This window comes from Corythoichthys intestinalis, chromosome 9, assembly GCF_030265065.1.
Source record: "Corythoichthys intestinalis isolate RoL2023-P3 chromosome 9, ASM3026506v1, whole genome shotgun sequence".
NCBI lineage: Eukaryota > Metazoa > Chordata > Actinopteri > Syngnathiformes > Syngnathidae > Corythoichthys > Corythoichthys intestinalis.
In genome coordinates, this window is record NC_080403.1 from 37,446,385 (window position 1) to 37,469,929 (window position 23,545).

The following is a 23,545-nucleotide window of genomic DNA, read 5'->3' on the forward strand; positions in this document are numbered from 1 at the left end:
AATACAACTAAGCGATAGTTATGAGGTAGATATCTGTGACTTTTTTTTTACAGATACCATTTTTTTTCATTGTGACGTAATTGTTCAAAATATCCGAGTAATTTCTTAGTCGTTTAATTTTTTCAAATGAAATATCAGACTTCAATTAATGATTCTAAACCAGAAATGATTGAATAATAAATATAATTACCTTCGTTTTATGGCTGTGTTGAAACAAAAGCAGTTGCGTGACGTCTGTAAACAGGGGTTTCCAGGGAAAAATGGACAAATTAAAAGTAGTTCAGGGGCTTAATGCGCCATGAATCTGCTATGGCAGCATATGGACATATCGTTCTATCAAACACAACCGTTGTTTGGTCTTAAAATACAGCAGTTTCTTTTAAAGAGGACTGCAAAAGCAGAAACTGCTTTTTCAGTTTTGTCTGTCTTTTCCACCATATATATATATATATATATATATATATATATATATATATATATATAAAATCCTCTAGTACAATCAAGAGTAGTACAAAATCTAATTTCTTCCAAGACAACAAATTTCTAGTGACTTGTGGCAATGCAAAAACAAATGAATTAAACACGGTCCGGACTGGGGAGAGGCTCAGCACCGATAGACACTTCGAATATCATATACGGATACAAAATTTCAGGATCAATACTTCTGAAAACCCCAGTTCTGGTAACTCGTCCTCAGTCTTAGGTTTAGGTGGTATTCCAGGCATAAGAACATGTGAAATGAGTTAATATATACACATGGCTGTTTGGTTTACCCAGCAGCTTAATCCGCTTATTAGGATAGCCAATGGTCCAGATAGGTATATGCCATCATATCCATTCCACCGGTTGACCAGTCACCCAAATGTCACATGAGTAAGGCATGTGATAGTTTGGGGACTGAAAGTTGCAGGCATTTCAGTCATCTCCAAAAACATTCATTCCTAACTATGTGAACAGCATCAAATGACTTCAATAAACAAACAATTCATTGAACACATTACGGCTGTGTCATCTTTATATTTGTATAATTGAATAATCCCATTGGCCATAGTAATGAAAATAGTCACAAGGAAATACTTTGATCATAATTGAAGGCAGTCTCCAAGTGCTCACTTCCAAGTGGATCTGTGATTTCTTTGCAAACTTTACATTGTCCAGCCTTGGAATAAATGTAATTTGACCAAATAATTTTCTTCCATCAAGATCAAAGATGATCAACGTGCCCTTTCAAGGTTTCAAATTCATCTAAATTAGCATTTTGCATTTTTATGCTGTTTTGCTTACAAATGAGCGATGTCACCTTATCTGATTACTCTTTTGTGTCCATGCATCTTCAGTGTAATGAAAAACATGTCACAAGGTCCAAGAGTTAATCAAGGTAGAAGACATTAACCTGACAAATGTTAAAGGAATACTTACTAGGTCGACTTTAGCCTTATCCTCGGTTGCCCTTCACATCTGTGAAAGCACAAATAAGCAGTACGCCGTTTTAAAGATAAGGTTATATGACATGGAATCAGGAAGAAAATGCAAAACTTTTATTTTCAGCAATATTATTAACAAATGCATAGACACGACATGAAAATAGTGAGAAAAGAATTGCGGAACCCCAAAAAATTGCTTTGAAATTTCCTTGAATGAAGGGACTAAATTCTGATTGTACATTTCTTTTCTGTTGCTTTAATTGCTCCCAAGTCAACGAAGTGCTATGAATAGCGAAAAGTGATGCTAGAAAGAAAAATGCTGCACCCGCCTACTGTCCTCCCATCCTTTCCAAGAACAAAATGTGAAACATAACCGCAATGAAGCATTTTCAGTTTAGGAATGTAACCAAAAGATTCAAATGTCTTATGAACACTTAAGTGTTAAACAACTTTTGGTTTATCCACCAAGTAAGGATGCACTGAGCCCAACCACAGACAAGTGCAATTATTAATGGAATGTTGAGCAGTGCCAATACATGTAATGAGATCAAGTACACTCTGAATGTTGCACTTATTTGCACAAAGAGAAATATTTTGATCATTTTAATTTGGAATTTTGTTTTCTTTTTATCATTATTAATCATTAATTCAAGACAGCAAAATACACCATTGAGATTGCATGGAGTGAGGGGCGGGGGGTTGAATTCTACAGTAGTCCTTTTCCCTGGGGACGTGGATTTTATTTATCAGCATGTCTCAGTATGCAATTGTCCACTGCTTGATGCTAGCATCATGGGAAGTGGTGACAAGATTATTTGCATCAATCCAGGACAGGCCGCTAACATGGTGCAACTTGTGGCAATCTGTGGAAAATATAAAACAAGGGTATTAATGTAATTTTAGCCTCCTTTCTGAGACAACAAATCTTATGTATGAGTCGTTCATTCCTCCTTGGGTGTAGAGTTGTGCCAGGTACATGAACATGGGAAATGAGTTCATCTATACAAGGCTGTTTGGTTTACCTGGCAACTTAATCCTTTTATCTGGATCGCAAACGGTCCAGATATAAACCATCATATCCATTCCACCAGTTGCAAAGTGCTCATTATCAGGTGACCAGGCTAAGGTAACCGGTTTTGCATGGTGTCCATAGTATTCATTTTTGAGCTAGGACAAAAGGATAGAGGGGGAAAATAAACTTCCTTAAACTTTGAAAGTTGTGGATGAACATTTAACAAAAACAGATCTTTACCGAGTAGCCATCTGCCACACTAAAGACTGTGGCCACTTTCTTGTCATCTATGACAGCCAAATATGCGCCATCATTAGAATAAGCCATGTCTGTGATCGCCCCTTTAACCTGTATGGCTTTTCCCTCATCTTTCAGAGTATTGCCTTGGACCGAATACAGACGAATTGTTCCATCCTGGGGGGGAAAAAAAGAGAAGAGACAAATGGTGAGGGGTAAGAGTCCTCATTTCTGCTGTGTGTGCTGGAGGGAATTTGTTTTTACATTGACAAGTGGTTCACGTTGATAACTTTCACTACCTGCACATGTATATCAAAGTCCAGCGGTGAAACCAGGCAACTCATATGGGTTATTTTAGGACCAAGCATTATCTAAACTATCATATCATCAATTGTCATAAGGTCACTTAAGGCTGAAGTATACAGCCAATACAGCTCTCGTGCGTTACCTCATTGTGCCTGACACTTCCGTTCAAGGATCTCGCACCATTTTAAAAGTCAAATTTAATGCCTTTTAAGACAGACCAACAAAATGTTGCAATAATTTCTGATAAAGAACACATGTTTACTTCACTGTAAACAGACCCAATAAACCCCCGGTGTTTTTCTCTCATGTGCCACTCAATGACTTTGTCCCAAACGAAAAGTCTTTGTAAGACTATGGGGCAGTTTACATGGCAACTCTGCGAGGTGAGTACACGAACCCTCTTATACTGTTTAGCCTTTATTGGGTTATTTTACATATGTTAGCAGTTAGCGCCGAGCGCTAAGCTAATTCGCTAACGTGTATTTCATATGGAGAACGTGTAAAACCACGATTAAGTACAGCGGTAACACTACAAACATGTGAAATAGTACAGAAATCTGTGAAAACAAAGTATATTGGTTAAAAGAAGTCATTTCTAAAGACACTTCGTTTCCGGAAAATGTGGAATTCATTCCACCTGTGTAAATTTTATCGTATCATTGAGAGAAATAAGTACTGTCTTTGAAAATGGTTAATCACACTTTCTTGTTTTAAAAAAAAAAAAAAAAAAAAAAGGCAATTTAAGGTCAGCTTTTTGTTGTATGGGGCATGTTCCCATCATTCCTGTTGACTCATTAGAATATTTTAAATAAATAATAGACAAAAATTTGTTTGGCTACTTTATTAATTAGTAATGGACGATGCATCGATAATCGTGATAACCGTGATCATCGTCAATACCGTGATCATCATTCAAGAAATGAATCTAAGCACCCTGAATCGTAATCGAATCGAATCGTGGGGTGCCCAAGATGGCACACCCCAAGTGACTATCCAGATTTTAAATTTAAAACATTTTAAGACTTTTTAAAGACCTGTGGGTGTTTGGTTTAACTTGCCATTTTAAGCTAAACCTATTACCCTATTTTTTGGACTACAAGTCGCACCTGAGTATAAGTCGCACCAGCCATAAAATGCCCAAAAAAAGAGGAAAAAATCATATATAAGTCGCACCGGAGTATAAGTCGCATTTTTGGGGGAAATGTACTTGATAAAATCCAACACATAGAACAGATATGTCATCTTGAAAGGCAATTTAATATAAACATAAAATAGAGAACAACATGCTGAATAAGTGTACAGTATGATAATGTTACAAGATGCATGAACAACGGAATGCGAGTATACTATCCTCACCAGGACGCTACGGCTCGGTCCTGGCTATACAGCGAGCTAAATTCCCAAGTGACGTTGCTTGGGGTCTGTATAATTTGCTGACTTTATTTTGGTCGTCGTTATGACACCATCATTTGAAGAGTGAAACTAAAAATAGAAATAATACTAATCAATTTCGTCCTTGATACCAAACAGGTTCGCAACAACCTAAATTAATGATAATCAGCTGCTATTACAGCAATGACACAAACGGTTAGCATGCGTTTTCTAGCATTAACACATCGTTCAAACAACCACACAACTGCCTCTAAGCGTCCGATCAACAACAACAACAGAAAAGATGATACACACAGGTGTTGCCTCTGTAGAGATATTTTACAAGCATAAATAATGAACGTAAGTTCGCAGCAGTCTCTCTCTCTCTCTCTCTCTCTCTCTCTCAGACGCTGCGTAGCTGTCCGTCTTCTTTTGGCGTGTGAGCGCTCTTCTTCGCGTAAACAAGTGCGAATGCGCCCCCACTTGGGCGTGAAAGCGCCACAAACTAAAAGCATGCATTTCAGTATAAAAGAGTCAATAATATAATTGAACACACATTGCCAAAGGCAGAACGCGAACGTGGCCATAGCTATTAAGAGTTATTCAGATAACTATAGCATAAAGAACACGCTACCAAGTTTACCAAACCATCAGTGTCACTCCAAAACACCAAAATAATATGGAAAATGATATCATAATGTGTTAACAATTTCACACATAAGTCGCCCCTGAGTATAAGTCGCACCCACAGCCAAACTATGAAAAACCCTGCGACTTATAGTCCGAAAAATACAGTATGTAAATATTTTTGCCTTATAGATTTTATGTCCGTGTAGATGTTTTATGTCCCATTTTTTCTTCCCATGGACGGATTGGTGATCATGTTTCTACTACTAGATGCGCACTTACTGTTCCCCCAACGGCAGCAGTGTCCCCTGTAGGGTTGAGAACTCCAACTTCAGGTTCATAGCCAAGGTTTTCCAGTGCGAATACTTTTCTTTTGTCCTTTAGTAACACAACCTTGGAAGAGCAAGAAAATATAACAACGAGATGAGCAAGAGATATTTTTTAAAAATATTTTAAAATCAAAAATCGGAACTTGGCTCAATAATAGATTAGAAAAGAGATTACCTGCCCAATGCAAATAACCAGTGTCAGTCCCTCTGCAGTCGAGATGCTTTTTGGCTGGAAATCCATTTTTACCACATCAGTGGCGCTGAAAATTAAGACCTCTGATTATTTGTATTATTAAACAAATAAAGGCAGATTTTGTATCGACTCCTCAAAATTAGCTTACAAGTGATCTTCCATTACGTTTTATTATACATTATCATTTCTAACCTTTGCTGTCATTTTATCAGGTTTGGAAGACAATTTGTGTTAAAAATGTGCACCAAAATAGCTTAAAAAATGACATTGTCTATTTTCAATGCAAATTGTCTTCCAAACCTGATGAAATTAACAAATGCTAATTCTTTAACAGTAGCATGCCTTAAGTTAGTCTAGGAGAATCTTTTCTTGACATCACTGTTTACATTTCTCGCTTTGCATCATGCGTGTGGCAAGAACCAACCAATTTCACATCAACTTCAATTGTTTCACAAGTACATCTACTTTAATTGTTATGCAAGTTTGGAGGGGATTTAGCGATGTTCACTCATGGTGGTCGAATGCTGTTGGGGGCAAGATAAAAAGTTTTCAAATTCCCACCAAAAGGGACCACAAACAAATAACTGCAGGTAATCAGCAGATTAAACCCTGTGTTCTGTCAAGATTAGCATCCGAGTATATAGTGCTTTCCCACACATTAAATGCCGCTCAAAGCACTTTATAAGACTTACCACAACATACACTATTATACACAATATTGAATAAACTTCATATGATGTCTGGCGCCACCTTTCCTGTATTAAAATACATACATTTACAGTATTGTCATTGTATCTTTTTAAATAACAGATGATTATTATTGTAAGTAGTACATGTCATATTTAATAGGATGACAATGTGCCATAAATCTGCATTTTAATACGGAAATAGATGGCCTCATCTCAGGGCTCTCACTGAAGGAAGGAGGTTGTCAGCCAAGATCTGGCGATACATAGCCCCATCTATCCTCCCCTCAATATGGTGCAGTCGTCCTGTACCCTTGGCATGGAAGCAGCCCCAAAAAATGATGTTTCCTCCTCCATATTTCATGGTTGGGATGGTGTTCTTGGGGTTGTACTCATCCTTCTTTTTCCTCCAAACACGAAGAGCCGAGTTTAGACCAAAAAGTTCCATTTTGGTCTCATCCGACCACATGACCTTCTCCCATTGCTCCTCTGGATCATCCAGATGGTCAGTGGCAAACTTCAGACGTGTCTGGACATGCACTGGCTTCAGCAGCGGGACTTTGCGTGTGCTGTAGGATTTTAATCCATGACGGCGTAGTGTGTTTCCGGTGGTTTTCATTGAGACTGTGGTTCCAGCTCTCTTCAGGTCATTGACCAGGTCCTGCCGTGTAGTTCTGGGCTGATCCCTCACCTTCCTCATGATCAGTGATGCCCCACGAGGTGAGATCTTGCATGGAGCCCCAGAACGAGGCAGATTGACCGTCAACTTGAACTTCTTCCATTTTCTAATAAACGCTCCAACAGTTGTTACCTTCTCACCAAGCTGCTTGCTTATTTTCCTGTAGCCCATCCCAGCCTTGTGCAGGTCTATTATTTTATCCCTGATGTCCTTACACAGCTCTTTGGTATTGGCCATTGTGGAGAGGTTGGAGTTTGTTTGTTTGAGCATGTGAACAGGTGTCTTTTATACAGGTAACAAGTTCAAACAGGTGCAGTTACTTCCGGTAATGAGTGGAGAACAGGAGGGGTTCTTAAAAAAGAACTAAGAGCCGAAATATTTACTAGTTGGTAATGTATCAAATACTTATTTCATGCAGTTAAATACAATTATTTAAAAATTATACAATGTGATTTTCTGGATTTTTGTATTAGATTCCGTTCCTCACAGTTGAAGAGAACTTATGATACAAATTACAGACCTCTACATGTCTTGCAAGTGGGAAAACTAGCAAAATCGGCAGTGTATCAAATACTTGTTCTCCCCACTGTATATGCTAAAACTTGTTATGGTTTTTACCTGTATTCATGCTTCTTGATGTTGGTGTAGCGCGCCGTGTCATCCATGCTGCACGTCACCACCTCATTGGCGTCGTTGACCACCATTTTGCTCACCTGGTTGCTGTGGCCCTTACCTGAGAAACAATCATTCTCCCCAGTTTCTGCATCCCAGTAATGTGAGACTCATGTTAAGTCAAACCGATGATTGACAAAAATGTGACGTTGCTTGGGGGAGCAAAACAAAAACTATATGGACACTTAAGACCTTTTGCCATAGATAGTTGCAATAATAAGAACATTTAGCCCTCACATTGTACTCTCTATTTAACATCCAGTACGTTTGGGAAAACCACTAGTGCTGCCTCATCACATTTAATGCGAGTTCTGACATTTGTCGACTGATAAACTGGGTTTAAAGTAAATGGGAATGCTTATACCGCGATCAAATTCAGTTCAAATTAGCAATTTCTTGAGAAGGATATTAATATGTCCATCATGACTTGCCGTGTAGATGTATGGTCGCCCATCACTTCTGTGAACTGTCACACACTGGATGGATTTGCTGTGGCCCTGTAGTAAGAGCAACTGCATGTTTTAATCCAACATCAGCTAAAACTCCGACTAAAGTGAGAATTCTGCAACAAAAAGTGAGCATTCTAACAATTCTCATTCTGACTGGAAGAAAGTCAGAATTCTGAATTTCTGAAATCTGTTCTCAGAATTTTGACAATGTTTTTTTTTTCTTTCTTTCTTCAGTGGCCCTCTTCCGTACACAAGAGTTAAAAAATTCTGATGGCCTGACCTTGATGGTGCGTATGGGCCGGTCAGGATTGTTCTTGTCCAAGTAGTTAATGTAGCCTGACAGGGAGATGCTGAGAAGGTGATTGTTCTGCCACAGACAGCCCAGCTGCTGATCCGCTACTTCAGTGCCCATGGGGAAAGTAGTGACTGCAGTACCGACACCAACATCCCAGAGCTTGACGGTCTTGTCCCCTGAGGCAGAAATTAACTGGGAGCTGTCTGGGCTCCAACTTATCTAGGGAACAAAGCAAAGTGAGGGTTAGGGGTGTGACAAAATATCGAAATGGTGATATATCGTGATACGTTGTATCCCAAAAGGTTATCGATATGCTCCTGCCAAGAATCGAGATATCGTTTTAAAAAGGTGTCAATGTCTAAAATAAAAATAAAAATGAACGAACAAGTTGCTACCAAAATCTTCCATCATAATAGTGTCTCAGTTAACTCTAAGGCTGCATTGACGGTGCTCGACGCCCAATCCATTTATACTGGGAACGTTCGTTCATTCGAAACCAAAGCATTCACAGTCGTTCTGTCCGATTTTCAGGGCATTTACAGGTCACTTGGTGTTTATTTTAGGGCATATAGAGGGCATTTTCTGTTGAGTTTGAGTCACTGCCTATTCATTTGGGTGGTTTCCAGGTCACTTCCTGTTCTGTAACTCAAAATAAACAGGAACGGACCCATAAAATACCCCAAAATCAACAGGAAGTAACTGAAAATCAACAGGAAACCGACCTTAAATGACCCAAAATGACATCATTGCCTGGCATTGGCTGCCACTACCGGCCATAGACGTTCAAGTCGTTTGAAGTGGGCGGGACGGCAGCGATGTTCATTTGCTGCCACCCTCCCAGTTCAAATGGATTGGACGTCTACAAGTGACAAACTCATTCCAATACACAGCCGAAGCCTGTTTTTCTGTTTCTTAGCTGTTTGTTGAATATCCTAGAATGATCTCCTGACCAATGTATCGATAATCGTTGTATCGCCATATCGTCAGACCATCGTTATCGTGAGCTTTGTATCGCAAATCGTATCGTATCGTGAGGTACCAAGAGGTTCCCACTCCTAGTGAGGGTAGTATTTTTCAATACATAAATCAACCACCCGCAGGGGTCACACACTGTAGGTTGCTAGGACTTCAAATAAGTAAAACTGCAATAAATTTATGGCCACCTCTCACAATTGTGTGTATTAACTTCCATAAATTATAATACAAAAGTCTGTGCAAGCAGCAACACATCTAAAAACATCATAGCTGGTTGTGACATGGACCCTTAAAAGGGTAGAATGACAGAAAAATAACAAATACAGGAGAAAGAAACAATTCATTTTTTTAATCGCCACCAATCTATTTTATTTATTTATTTATTTTACTTTCCTCCACATTTTGCATCTGGGTCACCCGAGCCTACTCCATGCCCCTTTTTTCTCACTGCTCCTACCAATTGCGACAAGGTTTAAAGAACATATGGTGCCAAAAATATTGAGTTACCAATACGGCTGCAAACATTAGCCGACAAGTCACAATGACATCGACTATGAAAAAAGTTGATGGGCCATTCGCTTTAGGCTTCATTTTTCTCTCCAAATTGCCTCTACATCTGCTGGCTGGCTGAAATGGCGTGTCTTAACTAAAAATACTCAGAAGTAGTGTGCCACAAAATTTGCAGTGCAGCACATGTGCAGTAGTAGATATACAAACAGAACCTTTGCGCTATACAGTATGTTAAACTGCGTTACAAAAATAACTTGCTGGGATGCCATCCAAGCATCCATCTTCCTTTGCTTTATCTAAGGGTCACAAGGGCAGCAGCTCAAATTGGGAAAACCAGACGTTGCTCTCCTCAGAAACTTCAACTAGCTCCTCCAAGGGGATCCAGAGTCATTCCCAAGCCAGCTGGGAAATATAGCCTGCCAAATGTGTCCTGGGTCGACCATAGGGCTTCCTTCCAAAGGGACTTGCCCTGAATATCTCACCAGGGAAGGAAGGTATCCAATAGAATGTCCAAGCCACCTGATCTGGCTCTTCTCAATGCAGAGCAGCAGCAGATCTACTCTAAGCCCCTCCAGGATGACCGAGCTTGGAAGTGCCCAAACAATTCACGGAGTACTGTTGTCACGTTACTAAATTACTCAATACCATTTTCGGTACTACATAAATAAAAAGCCCAAAATTATTATTATTATTTTTTTTTTAATGAACTCTTTCATTCCCATTGGCGGAGATATACATCCAATGATGTGGCTCTTACAAACTAAATTAAAAATCTTCAAATAAGTTTCCCACTAGCAGTCGTCGAAAACCGTTTGAAGTGGGAGGGGTGGCCATCCGTCCCACTTCAAATGGTTTTCGACGTCAAGTGCCATCATTGGTGGCCAATTTGTTAGCAAGGAAAAAGCTAAATCATACTCCATTACCATAAAAAATGTGCAAAATATAGAATATGTATTGTATAGGGATACAACATTTCAGTATCGATACTTTAATATTTTTCCATAGATTTATTCGATACTTTTGACAACCCTACCATGGAAGAAATTCATTTTGACCGCTTGCATCTGGGCTAGGAATGTAAGATCAACAGAGAAATTGTTTCTTCCTTACCACGACGGACCGATACAGAATCTGCATCACTTGCTGGAGTGATGAGATGCAACCTTAATATGTCATCTCATCAGAAAAATAATAGGAGATTTGCAGACGATCAGAGTACCGTAATTTCCGGACTACAAGCCGCTACTTTTTTCCCCTCATTTTGAATCCTGCGGCGTATCCAATGATGCGGCCAACTTATCAATTTTTCTAACGACCGCCAGGAGCGCTCGAGCATAAAATGTAAGCATAAAACACCTGGAATATATGTGTCGAGGAAGACTAGTTTGCATTCTTACCCGTATTTTAACTTTGTGCACGAATAAAAGTAGCAGACCCTCATCTTTGTGCATTAGTAAAATTAGACCCACGTCATGGAAAATGCTAAGAAGAAATGGATATGACGTGCCGAGTTGAATTGAAGGCTTGGATGAGAGCTCGTTTACCAAAACTGGCCGTACACGAAGAGCAACTTTTGCACAAGTCTGACAGCGTGAAGCAGTATAAAAAAAATCCTCCATCACCAACGGGTTTCAAAAAGCCAGTCTGCTGCGTGACAAAGAGGACAACACACGGTCAGGAGTGAGCTTGAGGAGTCAGCTAAGTGCCGTTTTGCTGGCGCTCTTTGGAAAGAAAAGGTATTGTAACGTTGACAAAGAGTCACCCGCTTAGTTACAATTCTTTATTTTGGAAACTTGTGGAACAACACACGACTGCTGTCTGCAGCAGCCGACACTCACACACCCCCGCAACAACAGGAAGGCACGTCTCTCGCTCTTCCGCACCTCCCTTACTCCCGTAAGTCACGCTCTATATTTATAACCCGATTCGTTAAAGTATGTTATTAAAACTCAGAAATCTCTGTGTTTTTCTTCATAAATATCTCATGTTACTATGTGGGCACACGCAGCTTATACACAGGAGAGGCTTATGTATGTGCAAAAGGGTTTTTCCTTTAAAAATGTACTGGGTGAGGCTTGTAATCAGGGGTGCTCAATAGTCCGGAAAGTAATCTAATTTGTGGCTGCCCTGGTTGACAAAAAAGAAAACATGATTCTAAAAGTGAAAATTGATCAGACTTACAGCATATATTCCTCCTTTGTGAGCAACTTCTCCTCCCAGGCAGCTGACAAGATCACCATTAACTCCCTCATAGATAAAAATCTGAGAAAAAGTAATTGTGTCATTAAACTAATTATACACCTTTTCTAATAATTACTTTGAGGTAAAAAAAAAAATCTTTTATCATTTTCATCAAGTAATAAGACTCATCTAATCACATCAAAGCTTACCTTGCCATCAGCACCAGCTGTGGCAAAATGACTTCCATCAGGAGAGAAACGAACATAGTTGACAAACCGGTTGTGATTCTGTTAGCAGGACACAAGGTAAAATAATTTTTTTTTTTTTTTTATAATGTGACATGTTTTTCAATATTTCAGGTACCTTATTTTGGCGAAGTGCTTGAAATAACTAATTCGTTGCAGTTTATCCCCAAATTATCAATGACCGCAACACAAATAACAGCTCATGCATATTGCTCATGCGCTAATAATACAGCACTCTCATAGTATAAGATTAAAAGGTGATCTAAAATTGCCTGGAGAAACGCCAGCCAGATATTAGGATGTAAATCAATATCCAACTGGCAATGGTTATGCAATATAAAATGAACTAACATTCTCAAGTAAGTCATTTGATTATAATAGTACCACTATTTCATTGTGATTGTGGTGTGGTCAGACATCCATATTAAATGAGACTGAGTAAATATAACATTTTTTAGTATGTGCTTGGGGTTTTCCCATAACCAAATAAAGACAAAAATATTACTAAACATCCAATAAAATGGCCAAACAAATGCTAAAAACATGAAATGTCCTTATACAAACTAAAAGATCTTTACTCACACGAATCGTGAACTTGAACTTAAAGGGAGGCCCTTCAGAGAAACAACCAGTGCAGTCATCACCACCAGTGACCATTCGGTATGGACGTTTATGGCGAATGTCTACGCTGTTAATTAATTTGGAGTGGCCAGAAACACTTCCTACTGAAGAACCAGTGTCCCACAGGAACACAGACCCAAACCTACAGAAAGAAATGAAGGTGAGTTTGATTTGTGTTGTGTTAAGATGAAATCTTCAAAATTTGCAACATTCTCGTACTGCCCCCATAAATAACACACTGTACTTGCGGGACAGAGCCTTCTCCATTGCTGCCCCTTCCCTTTGGAACTCACTCCCTAAACCCATCCGCACCTGCTTTGATCTTCCTACATTCAAAAAATTGTTAAAAATTCACCTTTTTAAACTTGCTTTTAATTTAGAACTCTTTTTTTCTATTGTTTTATACTGCTCACATACTGTGAGCCTTTTCTTTGTTTCAACTGTAAAGCATCTTTGAGCATCGGTAAAAGCGCTCTATAAATAAAATGTATTATTATTAGGGCTGTCAAAATTATCGCATTAACGGGCGGCAATTAGTTTTTTAAATTAATCACGTTAAAATATTTGACGCAATTAACGCACGTGCCCCGCTCAAACAGATTAAAATGATAGCACAGTGCAATGTCCACTTGTTACTTGTGTTTTTTGGAGTTTTGTCGCCCTCTGCTGGCGCTTGGGTGCGACTGATTTTATGGGCGTCAGCACCCATGAGCATTGTGTAATTATTGACATCAACAATGGCGGGATACTAGTTTATTTTTTGATTGAAAATGTTACAAATTTTATTAAAACGAAAACATTAAGAGGGGTTTTAATATAAAATTTCTATAACTTTTACTAACATTTATGTTTTAAGAACTACAAGTCTTTCTATCCATGGATCGCTTTAACAGAATGTTAATAATGTTAATGCCATCTTGCTGATTTATTGTTCTAATAAACAAATACAGTACTTATGTACCGTATGTTGAATGTACAGTATATATATTCATCTTGTGCGTTATCTTTCCATTCCAACAATAATTTACAGAAAAATATGGCATATTTTATAGATGGTTTGAATTGCGATTAATTACGATTAATTAATTTTTAAGCTGTAATTAACTCGATTAAAAATTTTAATCGTTTGACAGCCCTAATTATTATGTACCCCTAGTAGGACACAAAAGAATCAATGCCTTAAATATAAAATACTGAAAATGTCAAATAGTCAAAAATAAAAATTAGGAATGTAGCTTCAAGACTAATTTCGACATTCATAGGAAAACCCAAGAGCTTACTTCTCTCGTCCGTCCCCAACAACAGCAATTCTTTTGCTGTCCTCTGTCCATGCGATGTCCTTGACCTTGCCAGATATTGGGGTATACTCATACTTGAGTAGATGCTCCTTCTGCGTAGTGTCCCAGATACGGAGCTTTCCTGATGCATCTTTTTTTTTAAATTTTAAAAATAAAAATAAATAGTATTTAAAGTTATTTTTATTGTAGTGAAGACATTACAATCTTGGCAGACTACATTACGTTAAGTTTTCATTTTTGGACCGTTACCTCCAGAAGCGATGTAGAATCCACTGGGTGCGTACTTAGCAACCGTAACTGTGTGGGTATGTTCGGTGTATATGTCTGCTATGGATGGGTTCTTCAAAAGAAAAACAAATAAACATGATATCAAAAGATCTGCATCTGAGTAACTGAAATAAGATGGTACCTCACTTTTGCTTTCCAAAATCCAATTCAATCCTTGCTATTGCGCCTACCCTCTGACAAAATATGTACCATTGCACCTTAAAGCAGTGTTTCTCAGCCTTTTTTGAGTCACGGCACATTTTTAGATTGGAAAAAAATCTCGCGGCACACCATAAACCAAAAATGTTCCAAAATTATTTTCTGTACAGTATATTTAATTATAGAATAATTTCTCAGTATGTATACTTAATCAGCGTGAAACTGTTTAGATGAACAAAAAGTTAATATCCTTATTCTTCAACAGCTATCAGTCTTTGTTTTTTTTTTTATTTATTTTTTTTTTTTATAGCAGTTAGGCATGAACAAGCTCAGAATTATCAGACACGGGGACTTGCGCAATGTCTTTAACCGCATCAGGGCCATGCATCTCGCAGACAATGGCTTTGCAGGCAGGTAGTATTAATGTCTCTGTCACAGTGTGGGACTTTTTGGATTTAGCATCAAGGTAACTGGCTTTGAGGGCTTTCTCATTTACCTTTGTAGTTATTCTCAAAAAAGTTGCCTGTTTCTCTGTGTTTTCACAAAGGCGAACAAAACAGTCCATCGACTTGTTTTGAAGAGACGGTTGTTTCGTTTGAAAATGACGTTTAAGCTTGCTTGGCACCATGGCGCCAGAGGCCTGCATGGCGCTATTGGACGGCTGCTCGTGTCGCGTTCAAGAACTGCTCGGATTTCTTGCCATTAGCCACCTGGCCGTCCTCAACAATGTGTTGGAATAAAACACGGGGAGGATTGACAGTCGTCAAATACGGATAAAATACGAAGGACACTTTTGAGTATAACGACACATGACGTGGCTAACCAAATGATGTGCAGTAGACGTGCTGGGGTTCACATTGTCAGGGACCGAAAGGTCGCTGATGGCTAGAAATCAGAGCAGTTCTTGAACGCGACATGAGAAATACCTCACTCATCAGCACAGGGCCGAGAACTTTCTACCTACTCCTTGCTTCCTCCTGCAACTCCACCAGACGACGTAAAAAAAAAAAAAAAAAAAGACACTGGATAATTTCTCGCGGCACACCTGACGATCTCTCAGACACCGGTTGTAAACACTGCCTTAAAGGCTACAGTGTATTAATTTACAGCTGACTGCTAACATAAAAGTGTATTTTTATTACAGGCACAAGGCCTGTCAAGTAATCGCTTATGTTGTTGTTGGGGGTGTGTATGCTATCATTTTTTAAAGATCTATTCCTGCATTATTCATACATGGATCACAACGAAATTTGGTAGGTAAAATGTACGGATGTATACGCATCGATGCTCGGCGCCCAGAGTTTTTGTTTTGTTCAAGGGCTGGTAATTGCAGATTCGATGTTCTCTGAGGGATAGAAGTTAGCCAGTGGAGGGCATGTGCGCTCTTAATCACAGTTTTCAGTCTGTGGCAGCACACCAGTGCTTGTTTTCATGATTAAACTGTTTACAAATTAATCCATACAGAGCTTCTAAATTTGCTGACATGACACAAGCAGGACTCAACAGGTGTTCATGCAAAGCATCTGTCCACCACATTTTCACTACATTTGTGATAAAATAAGGTTTATAAAAACAAGGTTGTTTTTGTAACATCTCTTATTGTTAGTTTAGTTTATAATTGTTTTTAAATATTTACATGAATGTTCCGGATGATGACACATTTCCCGTTGGTATAGAGGAAGTTGTTGCCTTTGGGATCACCACTAATTACTTTGGTAACTCCCCTTTCCATCTGTGGGAGACTGGCAAAAACGTGTCCTGAAAGCAGATATGATAAAGGAGAGACATGTCATATTACTGTGTATAGCTGTAATTCTTTCAGTGAGTTACAATAACCACAGTCGTATGCGGTCTCCCTCTAGTGGTACATGACTCACTATTCACTGAATTAGATGTTTAAATGCAGCAGAATACAACAGCTTCAACATTTTTTATTTGTTTACCCTACTTAAATCCAGAACAGTGTATTTGTACAGTACAGCTCTAATTATAAATCACCATTGAGAATTTTTTTTTTTTTTAATTTTTAAATTCAATTCTTGGGATCAATACATTTATCCTAAATCAGTAGTCAAAGAGTTGTTTTTTTGTTTTTATCGTCTTGAATATCGTCTTGGCACAGTCTAATGTTCAAACCGTCCATATTGTCACAATCGTTAAATGTATTTCTGCGAGTTACAATCTTTGCCTCGTTTCGATTAAGACATGGGCCTACTCCACTAGTATATTTTAATATTATGGTAGCACTTGGAAAGCAAATGATTTTTTTTTTTTTTTTAAACTAAACTAGTGCATAACAGTAACACTTGGAGGGAAGCTACGCAAGTTGAATACATAAATAAAACTAACTGCATAAGCAGTGTAAAACAGTTTGAGAATGACTGAACAAGTGCATAACTGCAAAGTAAATTTGGTCAGAAAGCTACCCAATTGAAAGAAATACAATACATTAAATTGCATTCTACTGTTATCTGAACTGTGCCTGCAATGATGTGAATTAGTCATCGCAATAAGTCTACTGCTATTAGCACAGATACGACACTAACATTTTCAACTCTATATAAATACCCAAAAACATACTGTGAAAAATAAAATAAATGTCACCGATTGGAATATACAATGTACAATATTTAGGCAGAAATATTGCGCAACACACTCAAATGTTAGCTGAATATTAAAACAACAACAACAGATATTTCATTCACAAACATTTCCTTTAGAATGATTATTAATAGAGGTGGGAATCTTTGGGCACCAAACGATTCAATTTTGATTACGATTCAGAGGCTAGGATTTCATTATAAATCGATTATTTATGACACCAAGCAACCCCCCCCCCCCCCCCAAGCTATTAGCTGCTTTTAATGTTTCGTACATTTGTTACAAAAATTGTACAAAAGTCCACTCAGGCTTAAATAAATGACTATTTCAATATCAAGTTAACGGTTCAAAACAGTAAATAAAATACTCAAGTCCCCATTCTGTATCAGCAGCTTTAAACTACATTCAATAAATTTAATGTTGTGAATCAACTGTCAAAGTTGTTAAAATTTCTCCCGTTATCCATAATTTATTTCCCTTCTGTGTACTTTCGACATGTGAAAGTTTTAAAACTGTTTTAAATATAGATTCAAGTCAAGATTTTTCAGATTTAGGAGTATTTTATATAAAAAGTTAATTAGGTTCGCTCAGAAGGTTCGCTACAACAGCCTTCTAGGGAAGTCCCCTGCTTTAAGATAGTGGCTGTTTACTAACGCCGGCAAGTCTATCATTTCGCATCTAGTTTCTATGCATGTGCTGCTAACGCAGTCAAGTGTCATTTCCCTTCTAGTTCTATATACATATGATATCTATTATCTACCATAGCATTATGTGGAAGTAGTTTGTAGCGGCTGTCGGCAGCAGTCAGGTATTATTGTTTTTTTTAATCTAGTGGCATGAGTTAAGTCACAGCCGTGAGTTGAGCATTGTCATTACCCGGGTAAAGACAAGCATGATGTCTACTCTCGGAACGCAATGCGGTCCGTTCCTCATTGCGTCCCAAAGACCACACTGACTGTGTTTGAGTTCCGCTTTACTTGACATATTTCAATAATCAGAATTTGGATGTTTGTGAATCGTTCTCGAATCTTCCAAAGCCAAATCACGAATGATCTAAGAATCGGAAATTTAGCACACCTCTAATTATTAATACTTTTTCACTCAAATATTGTATCTGGACATAATTCAGTATTGATTAGAGCTGAAACGAATACTCGAGTAACTCGAGTAGGGCTGCAGCTATCGAATATTTTAGTAATCGACTGAAAATTCTATCGATTAATCGGATAAAACATTTTTTTTTTTTTTTAGGTAAAGAGCAATTATAAATATACATGAGAAAATAAGACATTTAATCCAATATTGAACCATTTTCAGTCAATGTCTTTATTTTCGATGTACATTGTTGAGCCGACAAGTGCATCTCAGATGTGACTAGAAAAAATGTCTCTGCTTTCACTCAAAAAACTTCTAGATCTTATATATATAAAAAAAAAAAAAAAACATTTCTTCTGCGTCACCAGTAGGTAGATCGCGATGTAGTGTAAAGCGCTTTGAGCTCCTTGAAAGGTGGAAAAGCGCTATACAAGTATAACACCATTTACCATGTATCTAAAAATGTAATTACGCTTGATAACACACATCACTTGAAAGCTACGTGTTTCAATTGAATTTCCATTTGTGTCAAGCTATTTTTAAGTTCTAGTTAAAAATAGCTAAAGTTAAAGTTAGTCTAAACTGTAAGTACTGATAGGATTTTGAGTTTTTGCAGTGTTCAAAATAAATGTATGATACCTGCTGTATTGGAGCACATTAGGGACCAGTGCTACTTGGTGTTTTATTCAGCAATGACTACTGAGCTAATACTGACAGTTAGCTTTATTATGTTTTAATTTTACACCCTCATCACTCTCCAGCGCTATGTTTTTACAGATTAAATAAAGCCTGTATGTAAGACACGTTAGCCACGCATCGACAGTGGTCATAATCAATAGAAACCTAGCCCTCCGAAGGGCTAACATTACGTGTACGAGTGACAGTAACGTTATATTAGCGCTGAGAAGTCTACTGCTTAAAGATGGCGGCTGTTTACTAACGCTGCCAAGACGCGGCCGAGTCAGTCATTTTGCATCTAGTTCTAAATCCATGCGATATCTATTAGACGCATCGGACACTACATGCGACCACACTAGCATCTTGCGGGCGTAGTTTTTAGCAACGTCGGCGTGGTTTGTAGCGGCTGTCGGCTGCAGTAAGGTTTTTTTGTCTTTTTTTTATTGCTTCTTCCTCTACGCACGTGACATCAGCGCGTTGTCCCGCATTAAAAGTAGTCCGGGCAAAACGTGATGCTTAGAGTTAAACTCGAGTTGCTCGAGTATTCGTTTCAGCTCTAAACTCGAGTTGAGGTGCTTTTCAGCATGCACATCTTTCGTGGCTCACCAGACCCACTTAGAGTGTTTGTTGCCAAAAAGCTCAATCTTAGTCTCATCTGACCAAAGCACACGGTCCCAGTTGAAGCCCCAATACCGCTTGGCGAACTCCAGACGTTTGCGTTTATGATTGTGAGTGAGGAAAGGTTTTCTCCGTGAATGCCTCCCAAAACAGCTTGTTGGCGTGTAGACAGCACCTCATACCCACTGTGAAGTATGGGGGTGGGTCAGTGATGCTGTGGGGCTGTTTCGCTTCCAAAGGCCCTGGGAACCTTGTTAGGGTGCATAGCATCATGAATGGTGTGAAATACCAGGACATTTTAAATCAAAATCTGTTGCCCTCTGCCCGAAAGCTGAAGATGGGTCGTCACTGGGTCTTTCAGCAAGACAATGACATATGGCCAAATCTACAAAGAAATGGTTCACCAGACACAAAATCAAGCTCCTCCCATGGCCATTTCAGTCCCCAGACCGTGTTTTGTTGGCAAAAGGGGGTTGTACAAAGTATTAACACCAGGGGTGCTAATAATTGTGACACACATTATTTGATATCAAATAGTTATTTCTTTATGTGGGATTTTTCCCCCACTGAATAAATGCACTTGTATTGAAGGTTGGATTTTTTTTTTTTTCCATTAAGGTCCCATATTATTTGAATTTTAAAAAATTATTAGAAGCTAAAAAACACATCTTAACCAGGGGTGCCAATAATTATGGAGGGCACTGTAGCTTTCAAGTGATGTGTGTTATCAAGCGTAATTACATTTTTAGGTAAGAAATATGTTTGTTTGTTTGTTTTTTTTAATAAGATCTTTTGTTTAAGAAGTTTTTTTTGAGTGAAAGCAGTGAATTTTTTTTCTAGTCACATCTGAGATGCAGTTGTTGGCTGTTTTCAACAATGTACATCGAAAATAGAGACATTGATTGACTGAAAATGGTTCAATATTGGATTAAATGTCTTTTTTTCCCTCATGTATATTTATATTTTCTCTTTACCTAAAAAAATGTTTTATCCGATTAATTGATACAATTTTCAGTTGATTACTCGATTACTAAAATATTCGATAGCTGCAGCCCTAGTATCAATACTTCAATACTTTTGACAGCCCTAATTTCTACATTCCAATTGCAGTCCGGTCGATTGTAATTCATCTTCTAAACCATTCAAGAAAATTATTCCGACTGGCACTTTAGTGTGCCATTGGAGATGAGAGGTCTCCAAGTAAATTAAATTACAAAATTATTTAGGCAAACTTTCTATATTAAAATTTAACACAATGTGATTCAATGTGTTTTACATCACATGAAATCCAAAAACACAAATAAAATGGAACATAAAAGTCACATTAAATTACCAAGACAGTTAAAAGCAAAAACAATAGAAACAGGAAATTGAAACAAAACCCAAAAATAAATGAAAATCAAGTCATAACTCGAAATTTGAACAATATGGGCAGTTATGAATACGCTTTGGTAAACAATAGCGTTTACCCCTGATTTAATGAGCTAAAGCAGTGCTTCTCAATTATTTTCTGTTACGCCCCCCCCCCAAGGAAGACGTAAATGTTTCGCGCGCCCCCAAACTCTGCTGCCACTGTAAATAGTATCATTTGTCTATAATATTACTATTATAAGTACACCTCTGCCTCGCATTGTGTCTTTTTTTTCTGTTAGAGAAAATAATGGAGTTTAACTTATAAAGTATAACTTTATTAACATTGTTTTGTTTGTAACAGAAAAGACTTAACGCGCATCAATTTGCCTGAATTTAAAAAAGTCACATCCAAACTGTAAAAATACACTCAAGGTACATTTTTGACCATTTGATTCTGAAAAATAAAATCAGTAAATAATAACATTTTCAAACTGATTAGAAACATTAATTCATGAGGACAATATGCCAAAAAATTTGACCGAAAAAACAAAACTGAATAGAAGAAAAAATTTTAAAAAAGGGTCTTTGGACAGAAGGACCGTTTTTATTTTCGCTGCTCACAATATCACCTCCAGTTTGCAATGGTGTGGGGTTATTTTGCACTGAGCATGCTAACAGTGCTCACTGGTTTACAGATATAACACTGACAAAGCGGGACGATTGTTGGCAATATTCAGCACGTTTTCGCTGAAAAACAACCAAGCAGCTATCAATGAGATTGGGTCTAATCTCTTTAAGTGGCGTCTTAATTGATTTTGCTTCTGGCTGTCCGCTATAATCATTTTTAGACACAGTAAACAGTGGTCTTTTCTCATCTACCACTGTATTAAATGTCAAAGCCAAAAGTCAAACGGCCCGAAAAAAGCGAATTCTCAGTGGCCGAGGGAGAACCGTAGGTGAGGGCGGGCGCCGTGACGATCCCAAGCCAAAAATGGCACTTCTCGGGCGGACACGTGAGAACCGGAGAAGACAGTGGGTCGCTGCGTGAGTCCGGCCGGAAAACGGCTTTCGAAAGCGGCGCACAGCTCTTCATATCTCTCTTCTGTGTGCTCTTGCTTACTTCAAAAATACTGCTCGCACTTTGAAAATGAGAGCGCCACTGCCACCCACTGAGTGGATGTGCAAGTACACTTTATTCTAGTACGGCAAAAAAAAAAAAGAACATGTTCCCCAAGGTTACATGCGCCACCCCTGGCATCGCTCTGTGCCCCCCAGGGGGGGCGCGCCCCACTATTTGAGAAGTACTGAGCTAGAGGTTTGAGCACAGTCCAGACCTTCAGGTAACTTGTTCTAGAGGTGATGGGCATAGTGACCGATTTAAAAAAAAAAAAAAATCCCTCAATGCTAGTTAGGTATAATATATATATATATATATATATATACATATATAATACAGTATATTGGGTTGGGGGCTGGGGGGGGGGGGGGGGGGGGGGGATTGGAAAATCTTTGAGAAGCCCTAAATTAACAAATTAAATATTACCAGATTACACACAAAGTAATTTTATGAGTAATGTGAGGCAAGATAATCATTTTAGGGCCTAACGATTGACAACATTTAAAAGGTAGGCGCAAATAATGCGTGTCAATCGGCAAGGGAGTTTACACAAGGGCTTTTATTTTACCATTTTATTTAGTTTTGTTTCTTCCTTGATGTAAACGAGATTAGTTGAGAAGGCGTTGCGGTAAACACATCATGGTTTGAGTTTCCTGGACTTCCTTAAGGAAGAGGGAAGCTCAAGCCTGTCTAGGCATGTCATAACAATGCGCCAGAACATTAACACATTCTAGCTTACAAAACACCAAGTTAGGCGACGGAACTACGCGAATTGTTTCTTACATGATCATCTGAGCAGTAATATAACAATCCACACAAGAGGTTCATACGGTGTCTGAATTACGAGGCGCGATGAAGATGTGTCAAAATTATCTATGCGGCTGTGGGCGAGGCTAGCTAGCCAGCTTTGTGCTAACCAGCTGACAGAAAAATACACAAAGGGAGACTTTCATACCATTTTTTGCCAGACTGCTAAATAAATATACTCACTCAGTTCGTACGACATCGTTCCTTTTGGTCACTTGTTTTACGTTGTACTTTTAAATCAATTAATTGGTGGAGACAGCGAAGTCCCGGGTTGAGCGCTCCCTGGTCACGCAAACCCGGAAGCAGGTAGCGCCCTCATGTCGCTTGGCTTTGTCCATATATGGTAAACTCCCATACCACGCTACCACTGTCATCCAGTGAACAGACACCATGCAATGTGGTATCATTTGGTCCTGAAATTACCCTTCCAACCCATAATAGTGGCATATAAAATACAATCACCAATTACTGTGCCTCGCCGTCTGAGGTTGTGTGCCACGTTTTTATATCAGTTCAAAAGCACTAGGTTTTCAATTAGCCTAGATATCCAAATCTTGCCTACATTGAAAATAGTTTAGTAACATATATGGGCCAATTTGAAGCATATTTGCATACCTCCAACAAGCTATCTGGGTCACTCAGATCCTGATTACAGACAAAAACAACAGTTAAGATTGGATTGCAGTCTAATGCTAAAAAGAATGGTCTTAGACAATGCAGACAACTCATCAAGGACATTC

At 38.4% G+C, this 23,545-nt stretch overlaps 1 protein-coding gene across 1 annotated transcript; it reads right to left on the bottom strand.

The window, feature by feature from the left end:
• Nucleotides 1–1,523: 1,523 nt before the first annotated feature.
• Nucleotides 1,524–23,154, bottom strand: wdr1 (WD repeat domain 1). The gene is made up of 15 exons (XM_057846028.1): nt 22,989–23,154; nt 16,173–16,294; nt 14,360–14,450; nt 14,093–14,240; nt 12,774–12,954; nt 12,156–12,233; nt 11,947–12,027; nt 8,266–8,499; nt 7,944–8,033; nt 7,483–7,637; nt 5,482–5,566; nt 5,260–5,370; nt 2,677–2,850; nt 2,447–2,591; nt 1,524–2,287 (listed from the first exon to the last, which is right to left on the bottom strand). The coding sequence occupies exons 1-15, from the start codon at nt 23,002–23,004 to the stop codon at nt 2,181–2,183; spliced, it is 1,818 nt and encodes a 605-aa protein (XP_057702011.1). The 5' UTR covers nt 23,005–23,154; the 3' UTR covers nt 1,524–2,180.
• Between the last annotated feature and the right edge of the window lie 391 nt (nt 23,155–23,545).